The 19,259-nt window shown below is 40.6% G+C and overlaps 1 protein-coding gene across 3 annotated transcripts in view; it reads left to right on the forward strand.

Moving 5' to 3' along the window:
* The window catches only part of AOAH (acyloxyacyl hydrolase), a 186,333-nt gene that overhangs the window by 45,241 nt on the left and 121,833 nt on the right, over positions 1-19,259 (forward strand). For all 3 annotated transcript variants that reach the window (XM_061165364.1, XM_061165366.1, XM_061165363.1), the window contains exon 6: positions 15,823-15,882. In XM_061165364.1, coding sequence (XP_061021347.1) covers positions 15,823-15,882 — 60 coding nt within the window. The remainder of the gene's footprint in view (positions 1-15,822; positions 15,883-19,259) is intronic.

Genomic DNA, 19,259 nt, shown 5'->3' on the forward strand with positions numbered 1-19,259 from the left:
TTGATACGTGGTAAATGTGCCAGGCACTGCACTGTACACGGGTGATCTCATTTAGCAACGCTCTTGGGGGAGTATATGTATCTTACAGATGAGGAAACTGAGACTAGGAGATGCGTTGTTCCCAGTGTCACAGCTGGTAAATGGCAATGAGGAGCTTCAGCCCTCAGTCTGTTTGTCGTTGAAGCCCAAGTTCTTTCCAATGTGCTCTGTGCCTTATTGGGGTACTGGTATTTTGAGTCAAACCACCGCTCCTGGGCCAGCTAATTCCTCACAAGCAGGACTCTACACACTTGAGGTCTTGCTTTGTGTGTGTTTCAGATGCTGGTGAAATCTAGTGTAATGCAAGCCATTGTCCCTGTGAAATGCATTTTACAGTGTGGAGGAATGACGGAGTCTCTCTGCTCCAGGGGCTTGCAGGGGGAGCCCCACAGTGTAGAACAATGGACATCTGACTTTAGGGGGGGCAAAAGCGAAAGGTAGAACAGCTTGTAGGTATCCCCTAAACCTACATCATCTGCAGCAAAGTTGAAATTCCAGCCCACTTCTTGCCAGTCCTTCAGCCACATCTTTATATCCATTTCTACCGTGTGCTCCAAAATGACAGTTCCATCTGTAATTAATTGAAGCAAGAAACAATCAGCAGTGTTCAGTGGGCACCAGGAGGATGGAATGAGAAGAGGGGGATGTGGAGGGGAGAGGAGGACAAGACAAGGAGAGACAAGAGAGGCAGGAAGAGGTGAGGAAAAGGAAACCCCCAGGCTGTGTTGTAAAGACCACCCAGATGGTTTTGATGGGTACTTTAGGGGGATTATTTATATCATCCCTCCTCTCGTTCACACACAAAGCAAGGCCCTGCCTACTGCTTCTGTGTGTCTCTGTGTGCATGTGCCTGAGTGTGATTCTGATACCACAGCTCGCCAGCTGAAAACTAGATGTGGGTCCTCCGCGTGTGCCCTGTTGCTTTGGACCTCTCATTTTTAGGTCAGAGAATAACAGTGCATGCGCTTGTGCTCCGACTGGGCCAGGGGCAGCCTGGAGCCGCCTCAGTTTTATGCGGCTCCCTCCTGGTCCTGTAACTCTGAGATCCCCAAGCAGACCCTGTAGCTTTGAACAGATCCCTTTCTTCACCACCCCTGAGCTGGAGGGACAGGCTGCATCTACCAGCACCTCTAAGGCGTGCTCAAGGCTTACTTCACAGCACTTTGATCCATATTAAAAGAGAATTATATTCAGAACATGTATGCTAGTGGAGATGGATTCTCCTATTTCTCTGGGGCCTCTGGCCCATTTAAACTACTGCTAAAGAGACCTGCTACCTAAGAAAGCAATCCAGACTTTGCAACAGCTTTCCCCACAATAAATCCAATTTCTGCAGGAAACCACCGTAACTCTCCGGTGCTGAGTGTGTGGGCCTGTGGGCACCCACAAGGAATCTGTGCTTCCCTGGAATCCAAACAACCAGGAAGCTGACATAAGTAGATTCCGAAGGAGTAAATTAGCACTTTTTATGAGAAAGCGATGGGCTTCCCAGGTGGCGCTACTGGTAAAGACCCTGCCTACCAATGCGTGCTATGTCACTTCAATTGCATCTGACTCTTTGTGACTCTATGGACTGTAGCCCGCCAGACTCCTCTGTCCATGGCAAGAATACTGGAGTGGGTTGCCATACCCTCCTCCAGGGGATCTTACTGACCCAGGGATCGAACCTGTGTCTCTTATGTCTCCTGCATTGATAGGTGGGTTCTTTATCACTAGCACCCCCTGGGGAGCCCTAATGCAGGAGACATAGGAGTGTGGGTTCAATCCCTGGGTCGGGAAGATCCCCTAGAGGAGGGCTTGGCAACTCACTCCAATATTCTTGCCTGGAGAATCTCACAGACCGAGGAGCCTGGAGGGCTACGGTCCATAGTGACACAGGACAAATTCTTGTTCAGTTGAGGAATAAACAAGCTGACCTTAGGAATTTATATATTTTAAACATTAAATTTATTAAGAAAATATCTGGTATCTTTTTTAATGGAAGGTAGTAGAGTTTAGGAAAAAAATTATAGATGAGCAGGAAATTTGACATTTTCCAAGATTTATTAATCACTAAATGTCATCCTACAATGGACAGTGCCTTTCCATTCATAATGATATGCTCAGCTCTGTGAGCTCACAAAACACTTTTAGATGCATTATCATCTAATCATCCCAAAACTATTTTTAATAAGCTTTTTATTTTGGAATACTTTCAGATCTACCAAAAGTCATAAAAATATCATACCATACCATGGAGAGTACACCTTCACCCAAGTTCAGTTTCCCGTAATGTTAATATTTTAATATTATTTATTCAAAACTAAAGAAGCCACATTATTCTTGTAATTGTCATGTGCTAGTCCTTAGTCAATAGTCACATGACTATTCTTACCAGGTGTCTCAGTGGTAAAGAATTTGCCTGCCAACACAGGAGATGTAAGAGACATGGGTTCAATCTCTGGATTTGGAAGATCCGCTGGGGGAGGAAATGGCAACCCACTCCAGTATCCTTGCCTGGGAAATCCCATGCACACAGAAGCTGGTGGCTATAGTCACAAAGAATCAGACGTGACAGAGCATACATGCACACATGAATATTACTAGTCATTACGAGTTTAGACTTATTTGGTTTTCACCATTTTTTTTTTTGCTAATGTCCTTTTTTCTGTTCTAAGATCTAATCCAAGACACATGTTGCATTTAGTGTTCCGTTAGTTTCCTCTAGTCTGTGACAGTTTCTCACTATTTCCTTGTTTTTCATGACCTGGACAGTTCTCAGAGTACTGATTAAGTATATTCATATAATGTCCCTCGAATTGGTATTTGCCTGATGTCTTTATTTTGAGTAGAGAGACTTACAGGTTTTTGGAAGGAAAACCACAGAGGCTAAGTGCCCTTGTCGTCACATTTTATCAGGGATACATGATACCCATGCTATATTCAGGGGGATATTAACCTTGATCAGTTGGTTAGAGTGGCATTTGCCAGGTTTCCTCACTGGAAAGTCACTATTTTTACCTTTTCCTTTTCTTTATTCTTTAGAACTGAGTCACTAAATCTAACGGAATGAGGGCTCCAAGCTTACCTCCTAGAGAAGGGAGTATCTATCTACATACATTATTTGAAATTCTTCTGCAAAGATGTGTGTCTTCTTTCCTATCTGTTTATTCAGTTATTCATTTATGTCAATATATACTTGTATATAATACTTATATTTAAGTATTTTATACTTTGAGTTATAATCCAGTACTGTTACTTATTTTCTTGCTCAGATTTTTTTCAGTGTTGGCCACTAGGATCTCTTTCAGATCGCCCTGTGTCCTTTTCAACACAGTGCCATTTCTTTTTTTTTTTCCTTTGCTTGTCTTCCTTCTTTCATTTTTTCCTCTTTTCCTTTCAAACTTCCTTACTTTCTGGTAATGCCAGATGAGTATTGTATTGTCATCTTGTATTTTTTCTGCCCCATCCCTAAAATCCACCCTTTTCTAAGATGACTTGGTTCCTTTTATTGGAAAATGGTGTTTAGAAACCAAGATCTAGTTGCCAGGTATTCAAGTTGTTACTGGAATGATATTGCTTCTAGATCCTCCTGGTGGATAATTTAGTAAAGTATGTATGTATGTATGTATGTAACCTATGAATCTATCCATCTGTTTGTGTGTGTGTGTGTGTGTATACTGATGTCTCCAACTTTAGGCAGTATCACAGAGCCAAACTCTATTTTATAGATACAGTTATTAAAGATAAATTGGAGTTGAGGCTTAAGGTCTTGACCTAGGTGTCATATCTAGTGAGTAGAACCTGAACTTAACCTGGGGCTTCAGACTTCAGACCTGCAACTCTTCACATCAGCACATGTGTGTTTGGCAGAGATTACGAACCACATTCAGAGTAGCCAGTTCTCAATATCAGAAAGTAAACATCTCTTGGTTTTAGTTTTAATGGAAATATTATGAAGAGCTTAAGTTCTAAAAATCTTGCACAAGGATCCCAACTTTCTCCTTACCGGTTAAATCATTTGGTCAGTCATTCACATAGCCAGCCACACCTCAACAAACATTTCTTGAGCACTTACTCTGTGCTAGCCCCACTGCAAGGCACATTGAGTAAGCTATTTCTTTTAACCATCACAAATCTGCAGGACAGAAATGATTCCTCCGTTTTATAGATAAGTCCACTGAGACCTGGAGGATCAAAAGACTTGCCTATAGTCCTGTAGATTCTACAGAATGATTTTTTTTTTCAGGCAGCAAATATTTATAGAGAGTGAATTATGTAGGACAGTATTCCAGCAAATGAGGCAGGCAGTCATGATGCAAATAGTGATTCTACAAGGGAGGCAGACTTGTAAACAAACTCTGACGAAGAGACAAGTGTTCTAACAGAGGGTTCAAAGAGGAACAGAAAGCTCAGCAGAGCAGGCCTGGGCTCTCCCTGGAAAGGAGTGGAGATAGTTACCTTCCAGGTGCAGCAGGGGTTGACTACATAAGCAGGCTTCTGGTTACATCTGCCTCAGAGCCCTTGTTTTTGAGTACTTGCTTAGAACCCTTGCCGTCCTCTGCACAGTCAGCTACTTCTCCTCCTTCAGCTTTCTGTTGAAATGTCCCTCCTCCCACTCCATCTGAAGGTCTTCTTCGTGCTCTCACAGAGCACTTGGTTTCTTTCATAGCACTTGAGGATAGGGACCATGTCTTTCTCACTCACCATCATGTTTTCAGGACTGAGCAATGCCTGACACATAGTAGGTGCTTTATAAGTTTTGTTAAACGAAAGACAAGATGGAAAGGGCCTTTCTGAACATGTATTTGCTTTACTTCCTCCCTTGCAAGGGTTTATCTGGTCTCAATGGAACATACCAGAGTATAAAAGGTTTAGCTGATTTTAGAACATGAAGCAGTTTTTAGAAATATGTGTGGAGTCCCACCCAAGGGCATCTGGTTCAGTACTTCTGGGGTTGAGATTTGAGCAGCTGCACTTCTACAAAACTTCTGATGAGCATTGAAGGGTAAAAACTGTTGGCCTAAGCCTGAAAGCTGCCATCAACAAGCCTGAAAATATCGTTTCTCCTCCTGCTGCTGGCCTTTTCTTGTCATCTGGTACCTTCCCAGACACCCAAAGTCACGTCTCCATTTACCCCCAGCCTCATCCTTGGTTCCGTGACTTCTGCCCCTTTTCTCATGGATTCATTAACAAACTCTGTTTGTGGGCTTCAAGTCTCCAAACCCCCACTGCTAAGACCTCTTAGAAGGGCTGAAGGAACTGAAGCTTTTAGAAACAATATGTTTAGAGTTCACTCCTTTTATGGATTGTCTCATAACGGTTTGCTAATTGGGCCAAATTACACTGAAGTTATCTACACCCAAGGAGGAAAAGGAGGATACCTATTAACCATCTCAGGTTGCTCCCATTCCAAAAATTAATATAAAAATAAACCCCAGGACTCCCATTCCTCTCCAGCCACTATCTAATTTTTTCCTTCCTCTAATTGAGGGGTAGTTCAATGTTGTGGTTATGAGCACAGATCTTAGAGCCAGACCACCTGGGCTCAAAGCCTGGCTGCATTTCTTACTCTCTATCTCTCCTTAAACAAGTTGCTCAATTGCTCTGGGCCTCAGTTTCTTCATCTGTAAAGTGGACATAACACTCAGGCTGCATAAGGTAGTTGTGAATATTTACAATTTAATATATATCTCCAGGTGTATTTATATGCATACATATGTATAAGTGTGTATATGTATTTTATAGTGGGGCAGGAGATTGAGTTTTAGGATGGTGCTTTCTTTGCTTGTAATAAGCATTAATAAGTGTTAGTTAGGAGCAGCAGCAACTTCCAGCTGTCTTTTAAAGGAGAGCTTTTTTTCACTTCCCATTTGCTTCTCAAGTAATTGCGGGTTGGCCTCTAGCCCCATCTCTCTAATGAAACACTTCTCCTTAAGGCCACCAATGACTTCCTAAACATCAAATCCAGGATCATTCTTGTCCATTATCCTTTGCGTTTAACACTGCTTGCCACTCCCTTCCAGAAACTTCTCTGCTCTTTTCTGGTTCTCCTTGCACAGCTCTGAGGCTACCCTTCCCTTCCTAAGCACCAGGACCCACCCAGCCAGGACTCTGCTCACTCTGGGCTTTCTCCCTAAGTAATTATAGTCAGGACAGTCTGGCAGTTAAGTACAGACTGCCCGATGCTGTCCTGTGGGGACCAGTGACCCTGGCCCTACCATGTACTTGCTAAGTTATTTGAGATATATCATTTAACTGCCTTGTGTTTTTTCATATGTTAAATGAGGAATAGAGTAGAGCCTACCTCCCAGGGCTAATGTGAAGACTACACAAATTGGCATGTGTGAAAATTCTTAGAATAGTGACTGATCATCATAAACATACAAAACATTTGCTCTTGTTATTAAGCCTCACAAACAAAGTTCAAGACTTTCCTCAGAGCTTCAGCCACTGCATGCAGCTGCCAGATAAATATCTTCTTTTGTAGGTCCCAAAGACAGCTTGAACATAACGTGTCAGAAACTGGACTATTTTTTCCCCACATCAGCTATTCCTCCCATATTGCATATCTCAGTTGTGATACCAGCACTCACCCTTCTAAATGATTCTTTCTAGTCTATTCCCCTTCATCATCTTCAATTCTACCTGCCTCATTCAGGGACTTATCATTTCTTTGGCTATCTGCTGCAAAGATTGGAAAAACCCTGATGCTGGGAAAGATTGAGGGCAGAAGGAGAAGGGGGCAGTAGAGGATGAGCGATGGTTGGATGGCATCCTTGACTCAATGGACATGAGTTTGAGCAAGCTCCAGGAGATAGTGAAGGATAGAGAAGCCTGGCATGCTGCAGTCCATGGAGTCACAAAGAATTGGACACGATTTAGCGACTGAACAACAATAATAATCATTTCTAGGGTGGAGTCCTGCAGCAACTTTGTAACTGATATCTCCACCTCCCACCTTGAAACCCTCAAATCCAGGCACCCAAGTGATGTTTCCAAAATGCAAATCTGACAGTGCTCCCTTTCTTGCTTGAATCCTTCAGAGCCATCCATCAAGGTCAAGACAAAGCCTGAGTTCCATAAACTATCCTGTCCCTACCTCCCAGCCTTGTTCTTGGAGGAACTGGTTCATCCACTTCTCTGCAGCAGCTCAGCACTTATCATTCCCATCACATCCTGCTTGTTCTCACCTCCCAACCTTGTTCTCCTTTCCCCTGCACCTGTGATGCCCTTTCCCTGAGTCATCTTTTAAGATCTAGTTAGTTCAGTCGTCACCTTCTTCAAGAAACCACTGGACACCTATGCTCCTAGTCCAGTGAGGATTAGATTCCGTTCCTCAGCGTCCCCATGATACTAACAGCTCTATCCTCACAGCTAGCATTGCAGTTCCCAGCTTGTATGTTAGTCATTAGTTTATGTGCCTGGAGCTTGACTGCTGGACTATAATGGTCAGACTGGGACTGTCCCTGAGCCAGTTCTCTCTCCCCACTGCTTGTTCTGGGTATAGGATGTTGGCACACTGCCCAATAAATGTGTGTGGAATGAATGGATTACATTTGAACCCAGTTCTTTCTATGAAACAGGACAGTAATGCCTTTATAATTCTCTCTATATTCCTTCCCAACGCTAGCTAGTGTCTATACTTCCAGTGTGTCTTCTTCTTTACCTCTTTAACAGACCAAACCTAATCCTTAAGATGCCTTGATCCCATTTTCTAGCAATAAAGTTTTTTTGTTTTTGTTTTTAAAAAGGATGTCTTGATCCATCTATCTAGACTTGGGCTTTCCTGCCACTAATCTTCCAGATGACTCATCATGGGCATCCATTCTGTCCTTACCACCCCTCCTTTCTAAACAAGGACATAATTATCTCCCAGAAATGCATCTCTGTGTTATTCTCCTATTGTAACAACCTAGAGTTCAGTATAATTGGAGCCCCAACTTGAATGAGTTTTGGAGGCATAAGAATATGCCTCCAAAGGCTACCACAGAACAGAGGCTACCACAGTTCTTGGAATCAAGAAGATGTTCAATAAATGGTGACATTTTTAAAAAACACAATGAATCCATGAATGAGCACTAAAATCAAATTGGCAAGAGGGTGGAGTTCAGAGTCTCCCCTATTTAAAACCAAAATGTTCTCTAGTAACCAGCAATTAATCCTTTGTTCTTATTCAATAAAAGTAATCTCTGATCCTGACCTCCAATTTTTTTCAACATGGGGTGTGTGTATGTGTGTGTGTGGGGGGGGTGAATTTCTTTAATCTATCTGTGTTATTACAACTTGACTTTTTAATGTCAGGTACATATAAAATAAAAATGAATTAAGTGTTCTCAGTTTAGCAGAATCTCTACGTCAAACAAGGAAAGGAAATTGCTTCCTCTGTCATCATTGTTACGTTGGTGCCTCCATGGCTACTACCACGGGCAACTATAACAAACCAGTAGCTCAAAACCTGAACTAAACTGAAAAAAATCAAGCTTCTCTTCTCCTTCAGTTGTTCAGTCAACCTACCCAGCTTGCTGTGTTTGCTCTTCTGTTCTCCACACTAACTCTGTATACTATGTGAGTGTTTTCTCACAAGTCCAGGTCTAGAAGAAAACAAATTATTAAATTAAAAAAGGAGTCAATTGTGTGATCATCAGAGTTTTAGGTTAAGGAAATTTCCTTCTTGAGTGATAGCTGTTCTTCAACTGTGACTTGGCAAACCATTAGAAAATCAAATGTTATTTTTGAAGAGAACGTACATCCAAGAACAGTTTTTGTGTGCCTTAATATTCTGGAAGACTTAATAAAGTTTTCCAAATTACCTCCCTTAATAAATTAGTGCCACTCCTGGAAGACAAACATATCTTTGATAACTGAGGCCAGGAATGGTCCTAGGGTGAAAAAGTCTTGACTGATACTGATAGACTTTCAAGTCATGGACAGTCATCCTGTTATTCTCATCATATGCATTTACTAAGCCCCTACTGTATGATAGGTACACATTAGGGGATGAAAAATAAAAGGTAATTGACAACGACAATTTGAATGACTGTAACAGACCAAAAGCTGGACTAAGTACTTGTCATACATCATTGAAAATCCTCTCATACAATTGCAGAGTTATTCTATTATCCCAATTTTATAGATGAGAAATCAAAATTCAAGTAAATTGTTGGTTGTGGAGTTGTCTACTTGACAGTGTTTCTAAAGTTCCTCTTTAAACATCTCAGGAAATTATGAGCAATGAGATAAATTACAGGGGAATATAGCCATCTAGATGCAGAAAAGTCAGCCTAAAGCTTAAATTGGAACAGAATATAGTGTCTAAAAATAAACTCAAATGCATTTGAGATTTTTGTTTTTGATTAAAAAAAAAAGTAGCATTTCAAATCAGTGACAAAACACTGGCATATTCAGTAAATGGGTGGGATTAAAGACTAGCCATGTAGAAATAAAATTTAAGGTGGATACTTGTCTATTCTTTATGGCAAAATAAATCCCAAATGAATTAAAGGTTGAGTCATAAAGAATGAAACCATAAAAGAAGAAAAACCTAAGTAATTTTAATTGTAATTTGTGATCCCAAAGTCACAAAGGGAAATATGAATGCATCTAACTGGTGAAAAACCTGGCATATACAAAGTCAGAAGACAACTGGCAAACTAGGAAAGGGTTTTTGTAATATGCTACACTATGAATTATTTTCTCCATGATTCAAAGAGCTCTTACAAAAAAAAAAAAACCAGAGCAAGCACGGCAAAAAAAAGCTTATAGAGAAAGATCAAAGGGCCAAAAATATAGGGAGAAATGATGATCCTTTTCTCATAATTAAAAAAGTAAAAATTAAATGAGATTCCATCGACCTCTTATATATTTTGCCTCCACAAAACTCTTTGAAGGTCATTAGACAAGAAATTATCACGGAAACAGAAAGGCTGTAAATATCAGAGACCACTAAATTAAATCGTTCCCTGAAGACTTGAAGGTTTAAAACTCTAACAGAACTGAGAATAGCATTTAACACCATTCTTGAATGTACAGTCTGCTATTCAGTCATTTCCCCCAGCATTTCAAAGGATTTTACAGATATTCTAAGCTGCATTTCGGTTTAAGCCCACATTTGGAAGCTTGGAGAATATGTCTTCTCATATTTAAATTTTAAGTCTTATTTGGAGGTCATTAAACTCTTAGAGATCTCAAGAATCCTCAGTGGACAGCACTAATAACACAAATGTTAAGTTACCCTTGATTTCTGATAAGGAGAAGAAATCAGATATTTCCAAAAAAAGTACTTAAATGGTATTCAAATTTGTAAACCTTTCTTACCTGCTTTTGAGAAGTTAAAAAATAATGGCAACTGTATCTCTCTTGAGAATATGCTTTCTTCCCTTAGCCCAAGAAAAGCTAATGACCCTAGTGAATTTGAACAGTTCTAAAAGATACTTTGAGTTTTAAAGTTTTAATAACTAGTCTCTCAGCTTCCACTCTTAGCCCTCATCTTCACCTAATTAATCACCCACATCAGAACTCAGATCTGAAATCATTTCTTCTAAGAACTTTTCCTTGATGTCCCAAGTTAGGTCCTCTAGGATTTCTCTCCTTTCATGGCTCTCCATGCTTCTAGAAATTATCACAATTGTAATGAAACAGTTGTACAATAAGATAAATAACTGTAAAATTATGATTTAATGTCTGCCCCTTCTGTTAAGATGTAAACTCCATGAAAGCAGATAATCTGGCTGATTTATTTCTTAAATTCTTTGTGACTTCCCCAGAGCCCAGAACATTTCACTGCATATATTAATTTCTCAATAAATATTTGTTGAATGAGCAGTATGGTATACAGAAAATGGCCTCCCCAAAGAAGTCCATATCCTAATCCTCAGAATCACAAAAGACTTTGCAAGTATGATTAAGTTAAGGATCTAGAAATGGAGAGATTATCCAGGATTATCTGGATGAACCCCATGTAATCACAAAGTTCCTTATAAGACAGAGGCAGGAGGAACAGAACAGGATAAGACTGTGATAACAAATGCATTGGTCAGAGTGATGAGGCCATCAGCCAAGGAATGTGTATAGCTGCTAGAAACCAAAGAGGCAAGGAACATATTTCTCTCTGGAAACTACAGGAAATGACAGGAAAAGTTGTGGGGTGGGAATAGTGTTATTTAAAATAAGACTTTTTTAAAAGGTATTTCCTGGAGAAAAAGGATAGAGACAGTGTGACTAAATGTACAAATGATACTAATAGATACACAAGGCAGAATTGGCCCAGGATAAGAAAAAGAGGAAATTTAGCTAATGGTAAAATATGTATGAAGAAAAGATATTTAACAGCATAAGGGAATGCATTCAGAAGTGGTGGTGTTTTTCAGTTACTTTCACAGTTCTTTCTTCTTTCTTTCTCTCTCTCTCTTTTTTTCCCCCCTTTCTGGTCCTCAGAAGAAGAAAATGACTTAAACTGATGTGATTTTTTTTCACATATTCCAGAGTCATAAAACTGGGAAATGTGGGGATATCAAAATCAAACTGGACTTTGGGAGAGCTAAATCCTACATGTTGGAAAATAGCCACTATAGGTTACAGTGGAATGCAGATAACGTAATAAACCAGAAAATTCCAGTTGGACAGGCTACTATTTGTTACAAAAGGAAATGGCAACCCACTCCAGTACTTTTGCCTGGAAAATCCCAAGGACGGAGGAGTGTGGGTCCTACACTCCTCCTACAGTCCATGGGGTCACAAACAGTCGGACATGACTAGGCGACTTCACTCACTATATAAGCAATGCCTCCATGGGTATATACTACTGTGTGCTCTGGTGATCAAGCAAAGGGTTGGCCTTTCCCTCTTTTTAGACTGCTAGGGAGCCATGTCATGTTGTCCTTGGAATTTTCCAAGTCCTTGAGTTAAAAAATGCAATATACAAATCCATAGTTCTTTGGACTATAAGCTTCTAGATTGAGGGCTTATATCTCTGTGAGCTGGTGTAATGGCTTCCTCTGCAATTCACTCATGAGACTCTGAAGAAGATTTGAAACTGGAATAAGGAAACACCGCAATCAAAGGGAGAAAGTAATGAGAAATTGAAAAGATATGACCATAACAGATTGCAGGATCAAATGAGTATTTCCCGAACCAAGCCCCTCATTGTTGATGGAGAATTTGCTTATGCTCAGACGATTGCTCTCAGTGAGTCAGAAACATCATTATGGCTTCCAGCCAGGAGAGTTTTATATCCGGCTCACAATCTATTCCCCAACTTTCTCTCCAATCACTGATTACAGTTGCACCCTCCATTCTGAAGTTGTAGTTTTCCAGAAGATAGAAGTGTGGTCCTCATGCTTTAGAAACAATGGCTTAAAAATGCTAGAGTGTCAACAGTGAAAATGCTACCAAGGTGAGAGAACAATTATCTTCATTTTCATGTTGATTACAGTTTGCCCCCTTTGCCTGTCTTTAAGACAAGCAAACGAATAGCTTTAACAAATGTCTTTGAGTCTTTACATCCAATTTTACAGATAGCAGAGACTTGGAGGTTATATTATTTAACCATGGCCATCTGCAAGCAGAGCATGTGGTCCAAGTCCCTGAATTCCAGTGCCTTTCCCACCATTGTCGGGCTGTTTTCCAAGAATAAATTAAGTCTGAAATTTTAACACAAGCCAGATAATATCACCAAGGCTCAGGGGAATGGTAAATTTAGTTCCTATGGCATGTGGATTATTTAATGCAAAGGATCACATGATTGGGGAAGAGCTCTGGCTCTGTATGCCTAGCATCTATGCACCTGTGTGGAAATTCATGTAACCCAGGCACAAGCGTAGTCATGAGCATATGATTTATAATGAAAGAAAAAAGAAATATTCATTCAACCAGTCATTTCTCTGTGCAATCATTCATTCATTCATTCCACAAGTTCTTCTAAAGTATCTGTGTCATACCATGAATTATATATTAGGGATGTAATAGTGAATAACACATAATCCTTCTCATCAAGGGTTTTGTATCCTGGGAGAGAAGAATGATAGCAAACTGGTAAGACTACAATGTAGAAAGTGTTAACTAGCAATTACTATTATCCCAATTTTATAGATGAGGTAACCGAGGCTTAGTGTGGATAAATAACTTGTCACAAGTTACAGAGCCAGTAAGTGATTCTCTTCAGATTCAAATGAGACATGTTTGACACAAAAACCCTTGCTTTTACTCCCACTCTGGGAGATGTTAATGGGTGTGCTAGAAAAGAAAATTGTTAAGTTTTAAAAGTTTGGGAAGTCTGTAAACTAAATTCCCTGCTGGGAGAGCCATTGCACATATTAGCATATTCAAGGGGTTGAGCCACTTTAGGGTAAGGAGTACCATTTGGGAAGGCATTTCCCAAACATTCAGATGTTTCAGCCAAAGCACACTTCACTGAATTGACAAGGATGGGAAAACATGCAGAGAATACAGTGTACACGGGATGCTCCAGATCTCAATATAATGTCCCTCAACATTTCAGGAGTGTGGGTGAATTAGGGAGGACACAGTCACAAACTGGTCCTTCTCAGGTTCTGTGATGTTAAAGAGTTGAATTCTGGTACACTCAGGAGTGAAGGAAATAAAGAAAAATGGTATTATTAGACATGAGTTTCTACAGGGAATAATTTTTAGTGATCAAGTTCTCTGCTATCAATTATAGCAGCAGTAGATTTAAAAATTACAGAAAGTGCCTTTTCTTCACATCACACTTTGACAGCAGTGACAAGCTCCCACAAAGGAAGAAGCCCCCTGGGACATAAAATGATGCTTTTAGACGTGAAATTTTTTTATTGTCAAGGAGCAGGCATTTATGAGGGGGTTTAGGGATGGGGAGAAGCTCACTGATCTACTCCTGATCTTTTCTAAAAGTTTATTAGGACAAGCTGCTCCTCACTCCCAAATTTAATGGCATAAATTAATTTACAAATGGAGCAAGGTTTGAAAGAAGCTGTTCCTGAGGACTTGACTGCCCACTGGAGGTAGTAAATGCATAAATAATTCCAGTGGAAGACAGAAGAGTTAAGAGAAAAGGACAAATGGGGCTTTGAGGCCATTTCTGTTATGTAGGAAGACAAATGGAGGGAGCTCCTCTGCTTTTAATTTTTTATCAAATAGTGGCATGTCTGACCTTTGGGTGGAATTTGCGGTCTATTATTATATCTGTGTTTCACTATATCCTACAGTGACTATTTTCCAATACATAGGATTTAGCTTTACCAAAAGCATCTTTTAAAAGCACTCGTGATTTCTCTTATGATGGTATTGCAATTTAACTGTGGGAGACAGCGCTGCTCTTGTCAAGCCAAGACTATACACATCTATCTGCCCTCAGCATTCCAGGGGGGACCCAGAGGCAGCAATTATTCCCAGCACAAGGGGTCAGAAGGTACTTGGCAAAACCCTTGTCACTTCTTCTTCTCCTCCTTTTTCTTCCTTGTCTGTATTCCTCTCTAAACATTGGTCTCCCTAGAGAACTGAGCTGGGTTAAAACCAGATCAGTTCTCTCAAGGGGATCCAAATGGCCCTTCCTAAAAAGATGTTTCCAGCACCTTCTCTCTGCTTCATCTCACTTCCACTTACTGTGCTTACTGTATCTGTTCCTGGTGCCTCCTTGCCAGAACGGGAATTTCAGGAAGACAGGAGTGTCCATTCACCCCTAGATCTCAGGGTCCTCACTACATCCCTGTACTGGGAACAGATCATTTTCAATAAGCAACAGGGCAATGCGTATTGAGTTCTTTTTTTAAAAAAGCATTTATTGCTGAATTTGTACTCATTATTGAACATTTAGGAAAAAGTTATCACCAACTATTATTATGGCATATCTCTTTGCAAGGGGCTTCCCAGGTGGTGCGGTGGCAAAGAGTCTGCCTGCCAACACGGGAGACACAGGAGATGCAAGTTCGATCCCTGGGTCAGGAAGATCCCCTGGAGTAGGAAATGACAACCCACTCCAGTATTCTTGCCTGGAAAATTCCATGGACAGAAGAGCCTGGTGGGCTATAGTCCAACCAGGTTGCAAAGAGCTGGCTGAACACACACACGCACACATTTGCAGCGTTTTTTTTTTTCTTTTTTTCTTTTCTGTATGTGCAAAATCTGATAACCTATTTTTTCTTTGGCACAATATCATAAATGTTTTCTTTCACTTTAACTTCTATATCTGTTGAGTACCTACAATGTATCAGGAACTGTGCTAGACCCTATAGATGCTTGAGATGGGCCTCAAATGCAAAGGGGTATTTCCAAAGCAGAGAAACAGGGGACCCATAATTAAAGCAGAGCAACACCACCCTCGATGTTGTGGAGAATGAACTTTGAGCTAAAAAGGGCCACCAAAAAGGAAATCATAACAGAAATTTGCACCTCCTGCACTGGGGCTTTCAGACCCAAAGACAAGTCACTGAGCTTAGCATAGCAGGCAAGAAGACAAAGGTTCAGATGGCGTCTTTTTTGGACACTGTCTCTGAGATCTACAGCCAATTTCTTAGCTTTTCTGTATCTCAATTTCTTCGTCTGTAAAAAGGTCATATACTCTCAGAGATGCTGTGAAGATTAAATAACATAATATTTGCAAAGCACTTAGTGTAGCATCTGGCACAAAGCAAATCCCTTATTAAAGAGAGTTATTAACATGAAATTGCTTTCCTGTGAGTTATTTTATCAGAAAGCTATAGAATAATGCATTTATTGCTAAGTTATAAACTTGAAAAACCTAACTTTGGAAACCCAGAAAAAGAAAAGATGGGATACAAGTTGTAATATTGTCTAACTTTATTTTTATAGGAGGCATGGAAATTTACACTTGAGAAGGCCAGACAGATTGTCAAGAAATCCCCAGCTCTGGTAAGCAACTGACAGGGAGAATGTCCTTGGCACCGTCACCTCCCTCTGGCCCCTGCTCTCCCACCCCAAAGACCAGGGGCTACTCCTGACACAAGCCTACAACACTCCACAGTTGAACTGGGACTCAAGTAGGAATATGAAGCCTGTCCTCTTTTTTTCTCTTTTTTCTCCTCCCTTCTCTCTACAGCCGCATTTCTCACCTCCAGTTGGAGCTGGATAATCCTTAGTTGTGGGTTCTGCCCAGGGCATTGTAGAATGTTAGCAGTATCCTTGTCCTCTATCCGCTAGATGCCACCGCCCCCACCCCCCCACCATAGTCACCACAACCAAAAATGTCTCCTAGCATTGCCGCATTATCCTCTGGCACTCACTGTTGAGAATTGCTGCCCTCCAGCAGATGATATTGGAGGAGACTGTAGCCTCCTGCTCCATCACTTTCTAAATATGTGATCTAGGCTGAGGCTCAGTTTCCCTATCAGTGAGAGAGGAACAATGACAGCATTCCATTCTCAAAACTAGGAATCAGGACCTAAGAGAGTCCACGTGTGTGAAGTGCCTAGTATCATACCTGGGACTTATCAAGCACTCAACAGATGCTAGCTAAAATCATCACCATTATTATTCCCTTCCCCTAATTTTTCCTCTTTGCAATCATAGTTTTATTCAACAGACAGAATGCTTCATTCAAACTGGTTATCATTAAGTCAAGTATTTGACTTGGGCCCTGCTGGTCAATCAGCCCCAGATGAAAAGGAAGCAGAAAGGTAAACCTTTGAAGAAGTGTCTCCCCTGATGCTAGCAGTTCTGGCAGGAAGGACGCATTCATCAGAGATGAGAGGACATGGCCCTCGTCCTTGACTCCTCCCTGCTGGCCCAGCTTGTCCTTCACCTGGTGCAATACGTTCAAAGTAGTATTGATTTGGCAACATGGAAATAAAGGGGAGGAAATTTCCTTGTGGCTCAACCTGCCAGATTTAGCAAATAAAAACAGAAGATTAAATTTGAATTTCAAATAATGAATAATTTTTCATATAAGTATGTCCAGCACAATATTTTATTTGGCAACCCTACATGAGGGGAGCACATGGGTTTTGATGTACAAGTCTGATACATGTTGAAAGACAGCATGAAGACATTTCTATTGATTAATCAATCATAATGCCTGCATCGTCAATTATTATTTAATTCAGTGAGTAATTAAAGGCCAACCATAGCTGGTTCAATTAATCTGCTTGAGACATGGAACAAGAAATTGAAGCTTCACATGAAACCTTGACCACCATGTTCAGAACCCTAAACAGACTGGAGAATAATACCATTTTTCTTTTAATTCTTCTCAACATGCATCTAAAAATTTATTCTCAGAGCCTTGTTTACTTCACTAGCACAAACTGCCTTGGCATCAACTCAAAGGCTAATTAGGACTTTACAATTTTTCATTTCTGTCACCAAAATTGCCAGCATAATTCATGGGGCAGGATTCCAATCATGCCTTGCAAGAAGCCAAAAAAAAAAAAAAAAATCAACTGAACAATTCAACAATAAAAAAAAGCTCCTCAAAAATATCCTGCAATTTATTTACTCTCTAAATTAAAGCTATCAAAGAAAAAATAATCAGGAAATGCAAATAAGAGTCTTTAAAAAACTGCTCAGAGTATAGTGGCTGCAATTAATTCCATTGTGATGGCTGATGTAACTGTAGATCTAGCCAGAATGCAGAGAAACACACAGTAGGTTGCATATCATTTCAGCATAACCTGTCAGAAAATCCAGACTGGGGAAGAGTTAAGTGTTACGGCTGGGGAGCCGGGCTCGGGGGGCTGGGGGGAGGCCTTCATGGATTTGGCAGATCCCTGAGCTTCTAAATGTTTGGAATACTTGAGTTACAGCCTCAGTCTATTCTCGCAAAAATGCCTACAAAGTAGCTAGCATCTTTTTGTTATCAACCCCATTTTACAGATAAAAAAACTAAGAATCAGATAGGTTAAGCAATTTCCTCATTCCACATAGCTTGTAAGTGAGAAACCCATCATTTAAGTTCAGGTTTAGCTTCTGCCCAGTTTCTAACCCTTCCACCATCACAATGGCTTTCAACCAGACCTCCTCAGTACTGAATTTCAGGAAGCACCATTCCCATCACAGGCTGTATGACTATTAAAATTGTGCAGTGTACAATCTGCACAGCTGAACCTGATGGCCCTGATGGTAAACCTACCTACTCAACAGAACCATCTGGAGAGACTTTAAAAATTGCTACTGTTCAGACTTGCCCAGGGCTTCCCAGGTGACTCAGTGGTAAAGAAGCTACCTGCCAAGACAGAGACACAACTTGGGTCCTTGGGCTGGGAAGATCCCCCGGAGGAAGAAATGGTAACTCACTCCAGTATTCTTGCCTGGGAAATCCCATGGACAGAGAAGCCTGGCAGGCTATGGTCCATAGGGTTACAAAGAGTCAGACACGACTGAAGCAATTTAGCACTCATGCAAATTCAAGTAAAATAATATATGACAATGGTTTAAAAGCACTATATCTCTCAGAAATTCAATTTTAAGTTGGCTATGTACAGAAAGGGGCTTCCCTGGTGGCTCAGATGATAAAGAATCTGCCTGCAATGCAGAAGAGAAGTTATGCTCCCCCTTTGAGCCTCTATTTACCCCATTCACCACATTCTCATTTATTTAACCTCTGCTTATTGTTCTGTATTCATTTAACATCATGGGGTGGGCAAAGCTCCAGATGCAAGTAGAAGTTGGCTAAATAGATGGCAAAAATGAAAATGCTGCCTGAATCCTATGCCTCAGGACAGCCCAGATTTGGGACTTTCATTTTAGATGGGATTACATGCAGCCAGATGTGCTGTTTAAATCCATCTCTGAGATAATAACAGCCCCCATGCTGCCTCTGTCTAGTAAGGTTTGAATTGAAAGGAAGGGGCTGTCAAATATGCAAGTGAGGATCTCTGCAGTGCTGCTCTGTGTCCATCTAAGTTCCCTTTGTAAGTTTGTAAGAAGAGGTTAATCCTTCCCATACCATGTGATGAAAAAGCTGGATGATCAAAACATCTGTCTTAACAGAAGGAGTTCTGGAGATCCCTGGACAAGCTACATCACCTTCTGCCTACATCCTAGATCCAGTTTCTGCACAAGGAATGTCAAAGACAGCTGCAGCCTTCAGGCTGAATTTTGACAGTGAACAGCTGTGCATTTTATTCCACTATATCTCCTGTGTAGTAATTATCAGGCTGTCCTTATAAAATGTTTGATGTATTGATTATCATCCATGTTAAAATCTGCATTGCCATTAGGTTAATTAGACCAAGGCCTTCAGACAAAGTAAATATAAAAACAAGTAACTCAAACTTTCAAATGCAACCTGA

The sequence above is a fragment of the Dama dama genome, chromosome 18 (genome assembly GCF_033118175.1).
Source record: "Dama dama isolate Ldn47 chromosome 18, ASM3311817v1, whole genome shotgun sequence".
NCBI classification, from domain to species: Eukaryota; Metazoa; Chordata; class Mammalia; order Artiodactyla; family Cervidae; genus Dama; species Dama dama.